The sequence below is a fragment of the Nuphar pumila genome, chromosome 4 (assembly GCF_984573655.1).
Source record: "Nuphar pumila chromosome 4, dmNupPumi1.hap1.1, whole genome shotgun sequence".
In the NCBI taxonomy this organism is placed as follows: domain Eukaryota; kingdom Viridiplantae; phylum Streptophyta; class Magnoliopsida; order Nymphaeales; family Nymphaeaceae; genus Nuphar; species Nuphar pumila.
The window spans coordinates 32266850-32288513 of NC_143252.1; the positions used below are offsets into that span (position 1 = coordinate 32266850).

At 36.9% G+C, this 21664-nt stretch overlaps 1 protein-coding gene across 2 annotated transcripts; it reads right to left on the reverse strand.

The window, feature by feature from the left end:
- Positions 1-4925: 4925 nt before the first annotated feature.
- On the reverse strand, positions 4926-21221 carry LOC149839862 (E3 ubiquitin-protein ligase SDIR1-like). 2 transcript variants are annotated; one of them, XM_090002854.1, is made up of 9 exons: positions 20988-21115; positions 14624-14755; positions 14450-14504; positions 14302-14354; positions 13981-14212; positions 13704-13833; positions 8235-8283; positions 6920-7045; positions 4926-5396 (listed from the first exon to the last, which is right to left on the reverse strand). In XM_090002854.1, exons 2-9 carry the CDS (start codon positions 14699-14701, stop codon positions 5271-5273), a joined length of 849 nt encoding a protein of 282 aa, XP_089858980.1. In that variant the 5' UTR covers positions 14702-14755; positions 20988-21115; the 3' UTR covers positions 4926-5270. The 2 variants fall into 2 exon arrangements, with proteins under 2 accessions (XP_089858980.1, XP_089858981.1); XM_090002855.1 differs by lacking the exon at positions 14302-14354 and having other exon boundaries at positions 20988-21221.
- Between the last annotated feature and the right edge of the window lie 443 nt (positions 21222-21664).

Consider the following 21664-nt stretch of genomic DNA (forward strand, 5'->3'; position numbering starts at 1 on the left):
GGCTTAATCACCAATTAAGTGCTTCATGTGTTATATATATATATATATATATATATATATATATATATATATATATATATATGCTGGAAGGTGCCATGGTTTAATCACCAATTAAGTGCTTCATGTGTTATATATATATATATATATATATATATATATATATATATATATATATATATATATATATATATATATATATATATATATATATATATATGACAATAATGCTGTACTTTTGTGCAGTACACAGAGTGGACTTTAATTAATTTAATAAAATGTACTACACAATGTGAATTTGAAACAGGGTATCTCGCCAGGAAGGCACAACTCATTTTCCCATGATCAGAAATCCATCATAATCACGATGTGATGTTCCAATATAATACATGTACCAGAGCCTTTTTTTATTTATTCAGATAATGTATTAATGATTCCAAGGTCATAAGTCGGGCTGCTCGTGGTTCAACTCATATCATAAGGGCTCGTTCAAAATTGAAATATGCTCAGTAAGGTGACGTGAACAACGAGTGTAATATATATATATAGGGTTTATATTTGGTAATTGTACTACAATCTAGTTTGAATCTCACGATGCCAGTTGTTTTGACACAATCTAACCTCATAGGTGTGTTCAAAATGCCTGCTTTTTGTAATAATTTACTATTGGATGATGTTTTTTGACGGGAAAATATTTGTATAAGAAAAAAAAAAAAGTTGATGCCTTCATAGCCATTAAATTTTTCATCACCTTCAAAACTTGTATATAAGTTAGATTTGTGTGATCCAAAAGCTGGTTTCCACAAGCTGGTTTCCACTAAACAAAATTTGTTGGTGAGAAAAAACCTTAAACAAGGGGGTTTCACCCCCCATTTGTTAGGTCGTTTGCACATACGAAGCAAATCATAAGCCATATATATAGGTTCTTATATGGTGGTACGCACTTGATTTACATGGATCTAGGCTCTAAACACCAAATCTAACCTTTGAATGATGCTTAGCAGGTCCTATTTACTACAAATAGGATGCTTTGTATCATTTCTAAACTGCCCCTATTTTCATGAATTGTGAGTCATTGATTTTTCACTATCTCAAAAATCAATCTGATGATTTACGTATTAGACATGATAATTTTTTTTATCATATTAAATACATAACACTAAACACATTTCTATGGTTAGATTTACCATTTGGTGGTACAAACAAAAGTGCCTACCACCATAGGTATCATGGTGCAGAACCACCATACTCTTTTTCTCTCTCTATATATAGAGAAATGCGTTCAACCATTTGAATATATATATATGCAAAGGAACCAGCTCGATCTCAGCTCATTTAACTTGGCTCAACTAATCATAAGAACGAACCAAGCTTAATGCCCTCTATTTGGTTTGCTCGGCTCGCATACCAGCCGTAATCATGGACATGCAATCCATGAGGTGCCATCATGACCCATGATGTGTCATTCATCTCAACCACTAAGGTGGTTCATAACAACATCAATCCTTGAGACCTAACATGTACAGGCTGCTTCTAAATTGTTTCTCTCTCTTGCTGAGATCCTCTATTGGGTTATATACAAAAGTTAACAGTGACCACCTCATTCTTTTTTATTTTTAGCTTTTTCTCTTTTAAAAGTTTTACTTCTGAGATTAGGGGTTTCCATCAATGCTCATTGTCAGTTCCTATATATGATCCTGTGTCAAGCAAGACATATAGTTGGAACCCTTCCTCAGATGGAAGCATAGCCTGATTTGCCTGACATCATTGTATCATAGTTTTATTGTGCATTGCATCAGTTAGATAATTGTATATTCTAGGACCATATGACCTAGCTGGCGAACCCTAGTGTTTGTTCAAGCTGTAGAGGAACTGGAGTTCATAAACTTGGCCACTTTTTACATGATGCCAAACATAACCATCCTGTTAGCAGGACCAAAACCATTGATTCCGTGTCTAAAGAAATCATATAAAAAAGACTTATCCGGTTAAAGCCTTCCAGCTAAAAGCATTACTGGCTTAGGCTTTGACCCAAGAAGTGGCATGAAACATGCCGTGTGAATTAGCAAGGACCACCCTTCAAGGCTAAATACTTGCCTACCATGAAGAAAAGTTGAAAATAACCCTTAGCCATATGATGTGGGACACAAGAATTTTTTTCTTGGCCTCATAAAGGTTAAGCTATACCAGATCTGCTCCTATGGCATCTCTTTGGATTTTGTTGTTTTAATGGAATATCTTTTTAACAGGGGGCAGAACATTGGGTTGGGTGTAGTCAGGTACCCAACTATCAATGCAAATGGGTTGGATCCAGGATGAAGGTTTTGCAATTTTTGGCTGTTTCGGATTCGAAATCTTCATGTATTTAGCTGTTCCGGATCCGAACCGTTTGTACCCCTAATAAGATGGGCCAGATTTAGGCTCCCACAATAGCCCAAAGCTTGACAGTTGTTGGGCTTGACCAGGCCCAAACGAGCCGGGTTTCAGGTAGGGGTAAAGAGGCACTTCAATGGAGCCAAGCCCGGCCTAGCCTGACAAGTTTCAAAGGTTCCGATCAGGCTTGACCCAATCGATCTCAGACCAATAAGTCGTGAATCGGGCCTGAAACCATCAAGTCTGAGGTCAGGGCTTTCGGGAAGTTAAGGACTAATTAAGTTATGTCTGTCGGGATCTACTGAGCCCCCGGTCAGGCTGGCCCGATGTCCATCCCTGCTTTTGAAGCCTAATTGGGTCTGAATTAGCAATCTCTGACAATGGATTGGTTCAAAAAGATTAAATATGTTTATATTTAAAATGTACAATGGGTCAGATTGGACCCAACCCCGACCGAACATGTCTCCTGATCCGGCAAGTCTGGTCCATATATCTTTTGAATCCAACCTGGATTCAGATCTCTCATACCCAGATTCAATAATATGGGTTGGATTTGTTTTTTACCTGGGTTATAACTCTGAACCATTTGCATTCCAAAAAGTGGGGGTATACCTAATATTATTATCAATTACAATATAAACCCAATTCAAAGTTTCATGTCCCCCAACGAAATTATCCTTTCCAAGTGAACAAATAGATGGCACACCATCGAATTTTCTATGGCCCAATATTCAATGGGGACATCTAAAGGCATGAGAATATTCAAGCATTTTAAATGAAATGGCACATCACATGCATCAAACAAAATGAGACCACACCATCCTTTAAGCACACGTCACCACTAGGTCCAATCGGATGCATGTAAGTTGACCTTACACATCTGTACAGAGACAACCTGGGGAGGCTGCAATAGGCCAGGGCAGCATTTATACCCGTACACTCGGTGATGCACTTGGGTATCGTTCAACAAAATTGGTATCATAACTCAATTGTGAATTCATATATATATATATATATATAAGGAAGGGAGACTGTCTAACCAAAGGTCTAAAATCATGATAATCGATGGTGTTCCTTCTCTAACAATCGAGTTTTTCATTAATCGGACTTTATATATTGGATTTTTATTATTCATTTAGTGAGCAACATGTTTTATGCGTTAAAAATCAACTGCTCACAATACTTTGTATTGTAAAATTTTAAATGCATTGTGAGCTGTCAATTTTCATGTTTCAAAAAACATGTTTTACCCTAAAGTCTTTATGTAAAGCATATTTTTTATTAAATAAATTATAATGAACAAATTGATGAGATGCTTAAGGATTGGAGAACGAGAGCTGTCTTATCATCATTGGTTATATGGTTATAGATTTTGGACCTTCCTTTGGTTGGATGGTCTCCCTTTCTTTTATATATATATAGGAAAACCCATATCTTGGGATGGGTTTTTCTTTGGACATCTTTGAATACACAGCATAATGTCGCGCATTCATTTTTTTTCAAAAAAAAAAAAAAGATTTAGCGGCAATTTTTGAACAACTGGTAACTGTGTATTTTTCTGCCCAGACCTTTAGTGACCGCCGCTAAAGCTCTAGAGCATGCAACAACAAAAAAAGATGCAGTGTCACCATTTGATCGTGAGCGATCAACGGCACCGCTTCGTGTGTGTATGTATATATATATATATATATATATATATATATATATATATATATATATATATATATATGTTAAGTGACTCGTTAGGACCATTCAAAAATCATAGTGGGAATTACAACTTTGAGGTAGGCAAAAGGTGATTCTGCCCCATGCCACGTATCCTACAACAGTCATTGGATTATATATGTTCAAATTTAGGGTCAGATTGGGAAGTGGGAATTAGGAAGGAACTGGATGGAAACATTGTTGACAAATCAAGCTTGCAAATATCCCTATCACATTGTTTGGGATAAAGGAATCGGTGGATCGTGCAAATAGAGAGAAAATCTAGATTTGCTAATTTCTACCAAATTCCTGTTTTGTCCTTTACAAAGGAGAGAGAATTGCCAACTCAGTAAACCGTTCTATTTCTTTGGGAGAACCTCCAGTAAGGTGTTACCAGACAAGAGTGTTTCTCCATTCTTCCATATCCGTTTCTCCCAGGTTCTCTCTCTCATAAATACCTCCGAATTACCACTTCCCAAACAGACCCTTAGAGAATTTACATATCCTAGGATACACGCTTCACTGGAACATGGCAGTTCAGAGAGTAATGATGACGGGGTTCTGTTTACCATGGATGCAAGTATGCATGTTTGGGGTAATTCAATATGAGAGTGTTCATAGCGAAAAAGACTTCCCAAGAAAGACAATAAACTTACAAGGGTTTATAATTGACCTGCAGTTAAGTTGAGACATGCCCAGAAGGAAACGTACGTGGGCTGCAACATGGTAGTTGACATGTAGGTGATTATTGTTCATTACACGCCAAAGATATCCCATTTTCAAAAGCTTACCGAGAATGCCAACTGTTCCAAACAATTCTCAAAATTTCATGGAATAACGACTATAAAACCTGAATCAAGTAATATTCTTCCAGAGAATATTTAATGATATCTTTAGGTCATGATTTCACAAATAACAACTGAGAAAAACTAAGAGACTGCAAATAATTCACATACTGCAACCCTCATGTGGATAATCAGAATGCATCTGGTCACATTACATCCTTGTCATTCCTGCCCGGATGATTGACTAATCCTTTGATGAAAACTACACCAAATATGTATTACTATAATTCATTCTCAGTATTTTACATAGTTAAGGATTAAATATACAATAATGTTATAATGCACCAATACCTGTTAAATTGGACCATCATCAATGCAATTCCTCGTTAGCCGTGAGAAGGCTGAAACAGTTTAAACCATGTAAGCGACCGCAGGCCCACCCTCATGGCTCTCCTGCCACCTCAAATCTGCTCTAAATTTGCAGACTGGGCATGTTCCTTGTTGCCGTAACCATGGATCAATACAGTTTGTATGGAACTGCAATGTATATCTCATATTAGCAGGTGGATAATAGCTTCGTCTTGTCATGCTGAGAATATTTTACAGTGATCAGACTCATTAATAAAATATTAGCCAGCATGTGTTACATTTTGTTAACAATGTAGCACTGGAAAAAAAATGTGGGGCTCATATTACAAAATGTGTTTCATCACGAGAACCCACCCCTTATGGTAATGAATCTGATACAGAATTAAGCAACAAAATGTTTTCTTAAAAAGTCTGCACTCAGCCATACGCTTGCACACATGCACAGAGAGGGGCAAATCTGAATGTTCAATGTAAGAAAGAAAAGAAAAGAAAAAGGAGGCGAACACAGCAGCGATTCAGAGAAGCACAGAAGAAGCGCCAGTGAAGGCACAAATATGAGGAACATGAGGAGACGATACAGTAACAAAGAAAAAGTGCGGTGTATCTTAGGAAAACTATTAAAAAGAATAGCAAAAGAGAATGCTGATGCTTATTCACAATGAATATCAGAGAATTCAACATTTCTAATTGAAAAAAAACACACAAAAACCCCCAAATGATGATGGAACGGGCAGATCACATCACTAAGTAAATATTCCACCTCAGAGAAGCCTAAATCAGCGAAACTCACTTCTCAAGGAGGGTTAATTGGCCTTACCCCCATCATGCCATGTGTGTGTGTGTGATCCATAAATCTCTACAAGTTTGAATGTGTCCTCAAGAAGATACACACTCATGCATTACCATGGCTGCAAATCGTTGGAGCATGGTCAGTGTTTTGGTTGGTTTCTGTTCCAGTTTTGATGACCCAACACTCCCCACGAATAGTACCATTCATTAGTAAAATGCCCAGGCAAAACACACACTGTTCTTGAAATGACAACTGAAGCTATAAAGTGTAGGCCGTATTTGTACAAAACTTATGAGACTGCTGAAATACATATAAGGTAAGATGGGCAATACATTGTACTAGTTTCCAGCCATAGTGAGGCAAAAATCAGTGAGCTGGAAGTCACGGAGATGGTTAGCATCTCCTCTACCAATAAATGTATGGTTGAAAAGCAGTGACAGCAAGCAATAGGCACTATAATATGTGGCTACAGTTTCAGACTCGGTATTGACCAATTAACATCTCGTCTTGACCAGCACCAGCTTGGTCTTGTCGCATCCCCAAAGGTTTCCTGTACTAATTTTCATGGTTAAAGATATTTTAATAAACTTATAAGAAAATGCATAGTAGTCTTTTTCAAATATATCTTAACATTAGTGAAGTACAAATGATTAATGCAATCAACATTTAGAGAAATTACAAGGCAGCCTCAATGGTAAGAAATATATAGGGCACCATGATGTTTAAGAATTTGCAAGGGATAAAAGGAAACAGTTTACTCATTATTGTCCACTAAAATATGAATGTTAATTCAATCAGCTAGCCCCCACTCATTTTTGTGATCATAAAGACAACTGCAGATGTGTCTTTGCATAGTGATATGACTCTACCAATATATATTCAAGAAAAGAGAATTAATAACCTGATGCAAGCATGGCAAGCTACGAATCAGTTCTCCAACATTGACTTGCTCCAAGCAAATGCTACATGTCAATTCTTCTTCTAGGCTCTTCATGTTTCCCTCTGACTTGGCAGACTCTTGTTTCTTCTGTTTAATCAAAAATGAAAAGGTCAAAACAGAGAAAAGCATTGAAAAGAAAAAAGAAGGAAAAATTTCAACCCTTAATTGTTGACAGGAAGAAGAACCTCAAAATAATATCTAGATGGAACGAAAAAAATACCCAGTGATACATCAGGCATGCATTAGGAATGCACTTTGTTATTTACCAATCACACAAAATAAGCTGTTACAATTTATCAGCTCCTTGGAAGAATGAACAGAAAATTCACTAAAGAAACAACTAAACCTTCAAAAGTCCAGCTAGAAATCAGGAAACTTTAGCTATTCATGAATATGTCAAACCGAGCTGGATACTACAGATTAAATCTGTAGACGAAGATGCAGGCAACTTCAAGTTTTATAACAGTTTGCAAACTGCGTACAATTTCTTTCCACTTTGAGTGAGTAATTTTTTCTTGTTCAGCTAATGCTTATAGCCTTATTTGAGTTTGCACCCTACTTTCTACAGAAAATTATTGTCTTATCCTTCAAAAGATGCTTTGGTCAAGAAAAATGCTGAACCAGGTGTTAGACAACTAGCATCATTTGGGATTTTGTTTTTTTTATTTTTGGGGTGTTGGGGAGGCAAAATCATTTGGGATGGTTGCTTCCAAGTTTTGGTCAATTTACCTTTAATTCTAAACATAACAAGAGTGAAACTTTGCCTGGACATTATAGTATCAGAAATTTAAGAACAAACAAAACTTGAATCAAACAGCATGGTATAACTGACAGGAATCACCTAGAAATTAGAATGGAGTCATGGTTGCCTATGGAACCAAAGATATAATCCAAGTTCCAGGAATTGTTACAACACATGGATCAAGTCATAATTATGAATGTCGTTCTCTGCAAAATCTGGACAAGGAGAATCTTGCAATACTATGAAAAATCTGGATTTCCTTGGGAAAATATCAGGAAAATATCAGTATCTATAAAAATATAAAAACATATCAACTGATACTACTGATACTAATAGTACTGCTGCTACTGTACTTCAATTGTTGTCGCTGATGTTATATTTATTTAGATGCATATACATATGATATTAACAGCACAGAAAAAAATTACAAAAAAACAAAAAGAATTGATAGTAAACTTAAACACTTGATAGATAAAATTATGCCTGAAAGATACAGAAGATCATTATGCATGGTACTAATGCTAAGGGGAATACCTCCACGGAAACCCTGGAGGATGAAGAGTGCTGCACTGGCGTGCTGTCACTGTTGACAAAAAGCAAACTTCTTTCAGACTTTCTTTTAACAAAGAATTTTCTATAATATCAATTAAAAATTTGCTCAAACTTGCATACGTTGTTGTATTGGTTACTTGGTGCCGAGTGATTCTGGTAATATTCTGAAATTGGTACGACTCAAAACCAACTGAATTGTTACTGCCAGCTATTATGCAGATATGGCCCACGAGGTCCCCGCTCATCCGGTAGGGGCAACTTGTGAATGTCACCAAGTTGACAGGATGTCACGAGTTCGAAACCCACAAGTGCACATCCTTTGCTGTGAGGCCAAAGCATGGTGTGCTCCCTGTGAGGCCAAAGGGGGACCCGGAATTTTATGCCAGTGAATTCAGTGAATGAGCTGGTTCTTCCCCGGTCATTCAAGAAAAAATAAAACAATTAAGCCAATATGACCAAAGCCCCCCCAACTCTGATAAGACCATGCTTGTGCCCAAAACCAAACAAAAAGGGCAGTTAGGCTCAACATTCCAGTATCATCACATAATTGGCAGAGGAGTGCGGCATCATAAATTCAGATGCTTCCCTCAGTGGTGATAATCAAACAGAGACAATTGCAATTCCAATATTACCATACATTTGTTAAATTATATTGTATATATATATATATATATATATATATATATATATATATATATTAACACACACACACACACATGTGTGTGTGTGTGTGACATCTTTTTGTAATAGGTATGCTCCTTAGGGGCATTTTAGTCTTTGTACAATAATATAATAGGATCTGCCCATTAAGGGCAGTTTTGTCTTATTTCTTGTTTCTTTATTTTTTGTTTTTAGTATTCTTTATACCATTGGGCTAGTCCAACTAGCTGTTGGGCTAGTTCAATTGCAAGCTATGTCACAGGGATTCGGCTAGCAGGGTGCCGCACCCGCGTCGACGCGACTCGACGCGGATGCGGGTGCGGCACCGGGTGCGGTCAACCCAATCCTGGGTGCGTTGACCGCACCCAGGATCATTTCGGTCCATTTTTGTTTGGATTTTTTTTAAAAAAAAAAATTTTGCCCTACGAAATGGGCTGCGAAATTTTTTAAAAAAAAAAAATTTGCTGACAGCAGCTGCCTTTTCAATTTCGTAAAAGATTTTCTCTCTCCACAATAAATGACAGCAGCTGCTGCTCCTGCCTTTTCAATTTCGTAAAGGATTTTCTCTCTCCACAATAAATGACAGCAGCTGCTGCTCCTGCTTTTTCAATTTCGTAAAGGATTTTCTCTCTCCACAATAAATGACAGCTGACAGCAGCTGCTTTTCAATCCTTTTTCGTAAAGGATTTTCTCTCTCCATAATAAATGATAATGATGGTTTTTTTAGTAAAGGATTTCCACTGTTCTCCTGACGAAATGGGTGTGTGCAGCTGTATATAAGATGAAATTTGAAAAAACCCGCGTCGCATATATATATATATATATATATATATATATATATATATATATATATTTTTTTTTTTTTTTTTTTTTTTTTGCCCCTGCCGCACCCCCGCACCCGGGTTTTTTGGAAGTGCCGAATCCCCACACCCGCACCCGCACCCATGTGACATAGATTGCAAGTTTGGACTAGCCTACATGTCACTTCATAGTTGTATAAATATGGGCTCTCACCCATATTATTTCCATGTTTTTCTTAAGCATTTTTTGAGTAAAACAATTATTATTTTTTTTATCTTGTGAGCTCTATTGAGTGTCATTTGTGAGCTATTGTTGTGTGTGCCCTTGTGGCCCTTTGTATTTGTTCATTAGTGGCTTGTGTATTGCCTTATTGGCCTTGTGCTTGTGCCCGTGTTCGAGATTTCATTACATGGTACCAGAGCCCTTGGGATCTTGACCCTTGGACCTTGTTAATCGTTGTGTTCGTGAGATCGAGGGATCGTGGTGATCGTGCTTGATGTGATTGTGACATTCCTCTTTCTTTCACCTTCCATCTTCTCTTTTCTTTCATTTTTTCATCATGGCCGAAAGTGACTCCAAGATTGAACTCTCTTTGAAGCTCAATGGGACAAACAATTTGATGTGGGTCGCCGCGATGGAGAATCACCTCAAGGAAAAAAGACTTTGGGGTTATGTTTGTGGCACAACTCCCGAGTCACAACTTAATCTTACAAAGAAAGAAGGAAACCAAGTAAAGGCTCTTGAAGGAAACGAAAGAATCAAGGCAATTCAAGAATATCAAATAAAAATAGAAGATTGAGAGAGTAAACATGTCAAGATTTTGGCATGGTTCATGAATAATGAATGAATAAAGATATGTGGAAATCTAGCCAAATTCAAGAAGGCAAATGAAGCATGGTCCTTGAAAGAAATGTTCACCCAAAAAGATCTTGCAAGACAATATTTCTTGTAAGAAAAGATTAGATTCACAAAGCAAGAAGACATGAGCATCCACAACAACTATAGTGCCCTGTCCCCACTATGAGATGAGCTAGCACCTCAATGAGAGGGAGCCGTCATTGAACTTAGAAAAAAGCAAATGAAAAAATAATAATTTTTCTAATTTCTTCATGGCCTTTGTCCAAAGTTCAAACAAGTATGGGCTTCTCTTCTTCATAGATCCTCTCCTATTCCTTTAAATAAAGTGCTTGCTGAGATTTTTCAAGAAGAAACTCGTCTTGACATGACCAAAGGAGGAGATAAAATGTTGGTGGTCGTTATACCTAGCAATAATGTGAAGACTTACAAGCCTCAATACTTTGAGAGGAAAAATAATGGAGGACCAAGGAAGATTATTTGTCATTTTTGCAATGAGTCAGGGGCATATCAAACCGGCATGACCAAAGTTAAAAACCAAGGTGGCTTCCGTTGGAAATCCCTCACCTAAAACAAGCAATGATACAAACAAGAAAGGAGGAAAACTCAAAAATTTGTCTATTTTACAATTGGCGGAGGTACTTCAACAATTTTTGAAGTCATCACATTCCACATCCAGTACCGCAATAACATCATCCTCTCATCCGAGTATGTCGTCTTGGATTCTTGACTAGGGAACTTCTTTCCACATGACTCCTCATGCATATCTTTTACCTAATATATGCACTAACTGAAACTTGTCATGTGTTTATACCATAGATGAAACCTCTTTAAAAATTCAAAGTGTTGGGATTTTGAAAAAGGATTTTAAAAACTCTCAAAAAAAATTTGTTTCAAAAGTTAGAGTTATTTTTAAATTAAATTTAAATTTATTTTGTGTTTCACAAATTTTTTACTATGGAAGAGAAATCTCCTTCTCATTGAAGGATTGCGCCTTGCGGGATCTCCAGTCAGAGAAGTTGATTGGGCAAGGCCATAGGAAAAGAGGTCTCTATTGTAATTACGTCTAAGATAAAGATATTGTAATTTGGCACAAAAGACTTGTACATCCAAGCTTATCAAAAATGCATCATTTTCCTTTTTTAGAAAAAAATTGAAATGAAAAGGATATTACATGCAAAGATTGGGTTCTTGGAAAGATAAAGTCTCTTCTATTTAAAAATAGAACTTTTATATCGAAAAGACCCTTTGAGTTGGAGCATATGGGAAACTTCTCCGATCATGTCTAAAGGTGGCTACTCATATTATGTTGTATTTATTGATGACATCTACTTTCTTAGATTTAAATCGGATGTATTCTCATTTTTTAAAGAATTTCACATGATTGTTAAGAACCAATTTCAAAGCAACATCTCCATTTTTCGATCCGATTCGAGGAGAGAATTTATGTCAAAGGATTTTTAAAAATACTTAAAGCAAAATGGGATTTGTCAAAGGTTTTATCGTATAACCCCTCAACAAAATAGTCAGGCGAAAAGAAAGCATATCCATATTATAGAAACTACTAGGACTTTACTCATTTCAAAAGATGTTCCTAAAACCTTTTGGGTTGAAGCCTTTTTAGCTTCCATATATTTGATAAATAGAATGTCTTATTCCTCCTTGCAAAATATTTATCCATTTGAAAAATTATTTAACATAACTCCAAAATTTAAAAGGTTAAGGATCTTTGGTTGCGAATGTTTTGTTCTTACCCATAAGAATGATAAATTGTCTTCAAAAGCTATTGAGCGTGTTTTTCTTAGCTATGGAGAAAATAAAAAAGGTTATAGGTGTTATGATATCAAAAACAATAAATTATACGCTTCTAAAAGTGTTACATTCTTGGAAAATGGTTTTGATAAAACTAAGATTAAAGAGAAAGTAGACAACTCTTTTTTATTTGACCTTTTACCTAAGGAAGGATATTGTATACATGAATCGAATGATTATAAAAATCATGTTGGCATTGAATATGACATTGTGCATGATAATTCTTTAGATAATGATGTTGAGCATGATGAGGTACATGATAGTTTATTAGAGTCATCTCATGATATGCATGCTTCTATTGAGTGTCCATCTAAAGATATGCTTATTTAAAATTGGCGTGAGCAAAAGGATCAACCATGGGAACTTGAAAGATACTCCCAAGGCCAGCTTATATAAGAACCAACTCTTAGAAAATCTAAACAGGTTTCCATACCACCAAATAGGTTTGTATCCTATGAGTCTTTTTCTCACAACTATAGAGCTTGTTTGATATCATTTCACTCTTATCATGAGCCATCACATTACAATGAAGCCAAAAACTACCCACATTAGATTGAAGCCATGAATGCAGAACTAAATGCCTTTCGTAAAGCCAACACTTGGAAAATTGTTAATCTACCCTTTGGAAATAAACTCATAGGACGTAGATGAGTGTTTAACCTAAAGCTTCGTATTTTAGTCTTTGTACAATAATGTAATAGGACCTGCCCATTAGGGGCAGTTTTGTCTTATTTCTTTATTTTTTTGTTTTTAATATTCTTTATAGTCGTTCGGCTAGTCCAACGGCTAGACAAATTAGATGTTGAACTAGCCCAACGGCTAGTTTGGACTTTGGACTAGCCTACATGTCACTTCATACTTGTATAAATATGGGCTCTCACACATACTATTTTCATGCTTTTCTTAAGCATTTTATGAGTAAAACAATTATTATTTTTTATCTTGTCTTGAGTGTCATTTGTGAGCTATTATTGTGTGTGCTCTTGTGGCCCTTTGTATTTTCCCATTAGTCGCTTGTGTATTGCCTTATTGACCTTGTGCTTATGCTCGTGTTCGAGATTTCATTACAACATTCAGATGGCTCCACTCTACCCCAGTTTGGCTTGCTTTCAAAATAAATAGGTGATTTGGAACAGTATCCTCAAGTTAAACAAGCTGTGGGCATCTTGAAGATTTCATGAAGTCACCGTGATAATATTGCGACAATATCATGATAAATTTAAAATTCTGAACCTTCTAAAATATTGGAGATATTCATGAAATAGAACCACACAATATATGACTAACAGAAAGAAGCATAATAGAATGAACTTCAAAACATGCCTTTGTGTCTCAGGCACCAAAGGAGATTGACCTTTGTATTTATGAACAGGGAGAGCGTTAATCTCTTCCTCAGTCATTGATGGGGTTCCAGGAGAATTTTCTGAATCAAGCACCCTCAGAGCATCATAATCTGCAAGAAATGCATGAAGATGAATCACATTAACATCTTTATTGTGAAACAGGATCCCTTTATTGTGAAACAGGATCATGCATCATACATCTATGATCAGTAGGCAAGAGAAAAGTCACACATATATATAAAAAGTGTAGGCCATACCTAGGTCATCAAATTCTCGGTCAAGAAGAGCTAGCTGGAGCCTGAGGCCTTGTAACCGACCTCTTGTGGCAAAAGCCATCAATGGAGGAACATGCAATCGGAACTCAGTGCGACCAAATAGACCATTAGCTGTAGCTACAGCCTGAGCTTGTGCCTGAGCTCGAAGTTGTTGGCAAGTTGCATACATCCTAAGGCATGTTGCCATAAAGAACACACCCAACCCTATCCATAGCTACAAACATAGATTGGTCATAAGTAACTGAGAGCATACTTGCATTGATCATCAAGAATGCTCCAGAAGAAAACATCATAAAAGGATACCAGAAAGTTTGGGGACAGATGCTGTGAATTTAAAATCATGAACAACAAAATAACTGCTAGAACAAATAGAAACAGTATTAGAAAAACAAGTAAAAAGAAAGGAAGCCATCAATTGAGATATATTTTGCCAATCAAACCAAAAAAGTACCCGTAATAAGGAAAGCCATTGAATTTGTATTAACCTGCCGCCCTCCATTTATGCGCTGTAAAATTTTGTATCAATATCTCCACAAGTAATAAAATTTATTTTCATTTCTTTGAAACATAAGATCTTTCTAGATTCTGATGATGCAGCGCATGAAATAGATTCAGATAACCATACCACAGAACGCCTTTCTGGTATGAATTCAGAAAACCCACTTTCTACGTCTGCTCGAGTTCCTCGGAAAACAAAACTCATTTTTTAAGCAATTCAACAGAGTCGAAGCTTGAAGACAAGCAAGTATAAAAGCCTCTGCAGAAACCCTTACACCTTGTCAGTTAAATAAGGACAGACTGGAAGACCAAATCACCAAAATGAGAACCCACCACTACATGCTTAACAAATGATGAACTGTTCATCAGGCTATATGATTTATTTTAGACCACATAACAAAAGATACTGGAATTTTATCTAAAAAAACAAATAGAATAATCAAACTATTAAAAAGAAGCAAAAATTCAAGAATTAGAGAAATATATCAATTCAATTTCTCATAAATTACCTCGTGCATACATAATTATTATGCAGAAAAACCACTCTGCGCCTTAGATGCTCCAATAAACCCGAGAACATATATAAAACATCAACAAAAGCTGTAATATATATATATATATATATATATATATATATATATATATATATATATATATATATATATATATATATTAGTTACATGATCCAAGAAATAAACTTTGGTAAAAAGTTGTATGATTCTCTACCCAACAACCTTCTATCCAGCCAGTCAAGTCCCTAACAGGTTCAACTCCAGCCTCTAGCTTGATTAATTCTTTGATGAGTAAGAATTATGGACACCTAATTGCCCCATAAAAATCTTCAAATTCCACAATTTCAGCAACTCACAGCAATTACAAAATTCTTTCAGCAAGTTTTAGCATGTTTTATGGTTTCTTTGGGGTGGAAAATTTTCTTATTTTTAATTTTCCAGATTTTAAAATTTTGAACCTGAAGATTTTTAACAGGATTGGTTGTCAGGCTGAGAGTCTAGGACACATAAGAGTATATTATTCATGTATTCTGTTAGAAATTTTACTTATCTGTGCATTTCACTCGTGCTAAGAATTTCTTGGATTTATACATTGGATTAGTTTTCTTCATGATTTCAATATAATGTATTATATAGCATGTTCTAAAGAGTTAGTTTTCATTAAAATCTCCCTTCATGATCATTTTATTGGTCAAAACAAATCAGTGCAATTCTATTGTCCAATTTCAGGAATTTTTTACTATTTTAGTAATTATGCTGTCCCTTTGAGGTGAAAACCTTCATTTTCTCTACTTTTTCTGAATATTAGAAATTTGAGCCTTAGATAAGAATCTCAAGATTAATGAAGTACCGAAATGCTTAGTGGTCAGTTCAGGCCTTCAGGGCCTAAGAATATTTAGATTTGTTGTATAGTATTCATCTATTAGTTTATGAATTAGTTAAGAATTTTTTACTTATTTAATTTGTTATTTTGGTTGAATTGGTTATTTTTCTTATTTTCCCAATACAATAAATGTAACATATTCTAGTTGAATATTTAAACTTGCCTTCATAAGATTCTTTGATCCATAAATTTGTAGATAGTCTTAGCACAAACTGTTAACTTTTCACTCTCTATTTACTAAGATTGTTGGCAGTTCAATGGTTGACTACAGCGGTCACCTCTTTGAATTAGTCTTTTGTTTTCTGCCTTTTGATCTACTAGTACATGAACTAGAATTGGAAAAGTACTAGTCCAATAGCTTACTTCAGCTGAAGGCATATCAACCATCTCCTTATATTTACAATCAAGTGAAGCCTGTTTGATAATTAGGTTAGCCAATCCCCACGAACAACAATGTTAAATTCAAAAGCTGATATTAATGTGTTTGTTGTTTTTAAATTCAAAAGGATAATTTTATTGTAAAAATTGTAGTAGATTATTACAACTCATCCTGGATATCCACTATTTGGGAGTTGGATGGCATAGCTAGACAATGGAGTCACACTCATAATTGAATGGTCTTGGTTTCAAATCCCAAAGGGACTATTCTACAGTTTGACCATGAAAAAGAAGAAAATAAAGAAAGGAAATGAGAGGTCCACTAAGTGTGGAACCTAAAGTAACCACTTCATATGTCATTATAAGTGGTACCCATTTTTAGAGCAAGCATGGTTAAGGTAGTTTGTTCTGCAATTGCACTCAATTCAAAGATGTTCTATGAAGGTTCTCAAAGCAGAAAGATGGCAAATACGTGCATGAGTATGTGTGCATCATGTGAATTAAATGTGATATTCTGCAATAGATGTTAAACCATCTTTAAACAGATTTCTGAGTGTTGGAGATTGCATTCAGATAGACCATGTCGTTCTCTTCATTTTCCTTTTCTTATAGTTGGGTCCACAAAACAAGTTCTTCTATTAAACATAACAAAAACAAAAACATTTGTTAAAACTTGCTCGCAGTAGCAACAACAGGTGGACAACTATGAACCCATTAATGTATTTTGGATGCTCACAATGGTAATCACTAAATGTCATTTCCTAGAAGTGGTAAAACTTCAGAAACTTCGATCAGGCCAGCTTCATCAAATGGATTGAAGCGTGTTAATTGTTGATTGCTTTATGTTTCAAAATTTAGAACAAACTCAAAACAAAAGTAAAGATATAGCGTATTAAAATATAAAAAAAAGGTCTCAGAAATGAATATAGGTCCACAAAACTCTGCTTCTATAGGAGAAGCTTAAAAATACAACAATGTTAATAGTAGCGCTGAGCCACTTCCATAAAACAACCAGCAAAACCCCCACCCAGGTTCCCGCCTACTCAGCATTACAAAGTCACATCAACCATGCCCGATAATGATTATAGAAAAGCTCCTTTTGAGGAGGGAACCAACAACAACAACTACGCCTTCATCCCAAAACAATTGGGGTCAGCGATATGAACCAAAAAAGAAATTCATTTTGGGTCTTCCACATGAATCCTTTTCCTCCAATCATTTCTATCCAACGCCATGTCCTCGGTGAGGTTCAAAGCATTCATATCCTTTCCTATCATCTCCATCCAAGTCTTCCTAGGCCTACCCCGACCTCTTTTAACCAGAGTTACCAGTCGAGGAAGCGGGAGCGGGAAGCGATACGGGAAGCGGGAGCGGGAAGCGAGGCACTTTAAAAAATTTAGGAAGCGGGGAAGCGTGGGACCACTTAGAAGAAAATTCCGAACCGTCTCGGAAACGACCTAGGAAGCAAACCGGAAGCGACCTAGGAAGCGAACCGGAAGCGAGGGGAAGCGAAAAAAAATGAAAAAAATGGGGAAGCGAGGGGGAAGCGAGGGGGAAGCGTGGGGGAAGCGTGGGGGAAACGTGGGGGAAGCGTGGGGGAAGCGCGCTTCCCATTTATGGGAAGCGCGCTTCCCATTTATGGGAAGCGCGTTTCCCATAAAAGGGGGACGCGCTTCCCATAAAAGGGAAGCGCGCTTCCCAAAAAAGGGGGACGCTTCCCCTCACGCTTCGGAAGCGCGACGTTTCGCGCTTCCGAAGCGCGCTTCGGGGAAGCGCGCTTCCCCTTTTGCCTAGGCGCTTCCGGTAACTCTGCTTTTAACTAATATATTTTCCCATTTCTCCAACCTTCTAACTGGAGCATCATTAGGCCTTCGCCGAATATGTCCAAACCACCGTAAACGATTCTCTCGCATCTTATTTTCAATGGGTGCAACACCTACCTTCTTACGTATCTCTTCGTTCCGAATCTTATCTTTTATTGTATTTCCACACATCCATCTAAGCATCCGCATCTCAGCTACACTCATTTTTTGAATATGATGTCTCTTGGCAGCCCAACATTCCGTACCATATAGTAAAGCGGGTCTAATAGTCGTCCTATAAAACTTTTCCTTCAACCGCAATGGCATTCTACGATCGCACAGCACTCCAGTAGCACTTTTCCATTTCATCCACCCAACCTTTATCCTATGATTTACATCTCCATCAATTTCTCCATACTTTTGAATGATGGATCCCAAATATTTGAAATAATCATTCACCGGTATATCTTGCTCACCAAGCTTCACTACACTCCCATCACTACTTCGTTGCTTACTAAACCGACATTCCATATATTCAGTCTTACTCTTACTCAACTTAAAACCTCTAGCTTCCAATGTCTGTCTCCATAATTCTAACTTAGCATTAACCCCAGCTCTAGACTCATCAATCAAAACAATTTCCTTTTGAGGAGGGAACCAATTCAGTAAAAAAAAAAAAAGAAACTCCTCAGAGGTAAGCATCAAAAGGCTAAACTTCAGTTCCAAGTATCCTGATAGGTCATCAGCACATTCTAGAATGAGAATGCTTTATTCACATGGCACTCATGTTCCAGAGGATTGAGAAATAACCATGAACAATGTTTATATCACATGTTTGTTTAAAGCAAGTGGGAAGAGTTCATTAATATGGTGCTACCTGACCCTGCATTGAGATGCTAGAATGGTGCACAAGCTTTTCTCAAACTGATAGACTGCTTTAAGTATTATTTATATTACACTTTTAGGATGAGGCAGCACATCCAATGATCAGATGAATTTCAGAAGTTCTTTCACCTATTTTCCTGGCAGTTCATATACAAAATTGAAGCTCCACCTGATGACAGTATAAATATTGATTCCATATTTTTAGTGATATCAGCAAAAAGTTCCACTGATCTCATCATTTCTAGTAATCTCGACATTCTCTATCTGCTGATATGCATAAAGATAAGCACATTCTTAGTTACATACTAAGGAAAATTTTGAGGTTTGCATAGTTAAAGGCCTATCCATGAATTTTTGTTATATTCTGGCATACCCAGACGCATCATGTACTTTCAATTTAAATCTCAAATCGTAACAACTACTGCATGAATTTCATTATATTCTTATGTAGGCAAATGCAAAAAATAACAAATCATTTGAGAGAAACACTCCTTGCAGTACGATATTCAGAGGCAATGCACACATTATTACTTTATTTGCGATCAGTTGAAAGCATAAGAATGAACAAAAGTAAGTTTGTAAAAGGGTTTTCATCCATCAGATCTAGTTGTATCCTACTAGATTCCAGCACTGGACCATACAACATTATAACCAAGAGACCATCAACTAGGACCTCAAATCCTTTCCCACCTCCTCTGCTCTAATAGAGCCTCCAATAACAAGAAATGCTGCAGAGATCCTAAAATGGAGGGGCATGGTTTAGCATATCAGTGTTTAAGCCATATCCAAAATGCACAACTCTAATGCCAGCTAGACTGGAAACTGGCATGGAAAGAACCATCCACGCTAATCTTCAGTCTCATCAACACGTGAATCATCACAGAAGCCACCAGAGTACACAGACAATCAAGTTTACTCACTCATTGTATACCCTAACGAGTTTCTTGTTACCAAAAGCACATCATATCTGTCACATGCACTGAAACACATCAGCAGACAAGAAAAAAACGATAACTGATGTTAAACCTCGTATAGAAAATTTAATTTACAGAAGAATCTACAAAAAAGCACTAACTTGTTTCGCCCAAGTTCAAGCTAGTCACAGCATCCTCATCCAAATAAATTTTATATTAGAAACAAAAGGCATGCAGAATATAGGATGAACTCAATTCGTCAGACATATCAGCAACCAAACATAAGCATTGTCAAATGCAAGCACCCAATTTGCGCACACAAAATGAAACTTGAATAGAACTGTTTACAGTGACTGCCTTCTAAAAAGACCCCTACAATTTGAAATACTCATCAAAACCTTAGTATCATAGTACGCTAGCTAAAGGAAACAAACACCAATGCACACATATTACCTTGTTCAGGTGGTAGCAAACTTATTCAAGATAACAATCGAAACCGCCAGAATCACATTGTCGCACATCAAGAAAAAACTACTGGAAAAATTAAGCTTCATAATTAAGACAAATCCCCATTCCCATGCTTGCGAAAACCCAACTAAACCGTCTAATCAACTACAAAAAGAACCATCCAAAATCCCAATTTCGAAAGCAAGTTGATGGAAAACTAAACTCCTCAATCATAAAATTCACTCACAAAACATTATCCTTATACACCACCGAATCAAGAGAAGAAAATATAGCCATAGTTGAATCCATTCAATCAGAAATCAAGTATGAAACCTATTTCCTTCCTTAATTCCTAACAATGAACGAGGCGAAATCGAACCAAAGTAAACCCTAGACTACCCACTTGAGTACTCCCAATTTCTAAGGAACCATCATCTATCAAACCAAATAACACCCAACAAAAGGTGAGAAGATCCCACCAAAAAAAACAAACAAAGAAATTCGTGAAGCAATCAAACGCACAATGCACACAACAAGAGAAGCCAATCTGGGCACCAATTCACTCAATAAAACTCCTCAAAAAAGGATAAATAAATACAGAAACAAATCTTTCAAAAGGAACCCAATTCGCACTAAATTTGCAGCATACGATAAGTGGGAGGGAAATTACACGAAAATTACGACACACCAAGTTTTCCCACCGTCATGAACTCGCGATTCCCGAACCGTTCATCACCAAACGATGGACAGTCGATGTGTCCGATTTGTGCGGCGACGTTTCTGGCAGAGAGAGAAGGGATGGCAGTGGACCGAGGAAAACGGCCCCGCCCCGACCCGCCAAGTCCTGTTTGGACCGGAGACGAAGGGCATGAAACGGGAATCGAAGTGGGGATGGAGTCAAAAATGAAAACCCGGGATGAAGGCGGGGATGAACTTACGCTTTTCTCCACTCTGCCTTACCCCCACCCAGAGAAAATGAGGCCTCACTCACTCCGCCTGGCTAATACTGGTTCTTTCTAGAAGCGTCTATTGAAGAAATCCTCCGCTTCCTCTAGTCGACCCTCTCACATGAGTCAAAGGTTGGCCCAGTGTGAGCTTGAATGACTAGGCTCGGACTTTGTGGACTTTAGGTTCAGCTCAATAACCACGATCCTTGAATAAGCACAGGACTAGGGCCAACCTGCTTGAGTCAACTCAAATCTCCAAGTTGGTGGAGTTGGTCAAATGGTCTTAGCCCAGTAATGCTAGGACTACTCAGGCCAAGGTGCTTGAGTCAACTCAAATTGCCAAGTTGGAAGAAGTTTTTCGGTCTTCCAAAACTTTATCTTACAATCAAACAGACCCTCA

Coding starts and splice junctions, on each gene's coding strand:
- LOC149839862 (XM_090002854.1), bottom strand. CDS start 14,701: ATGAGTTTTGTTTTCCGAGGAACTCGAGCAGACGTAGAAAGTGGGTTT. Junction 14,213..14,301: donor ATCTGTCCCCAAACTTTCTG/GTATCCTTTTAT, acceptor CTATGTTTGTAG/CTATGGATAGGGTTGGGTGT. Junction 8,284..13,703: donor TTGGTGCCTGAGACACAAAG/GCATGTTTTGAA, acceptor TTTTGTCAACAG/TGACAGCACGCCAGTGCAGC.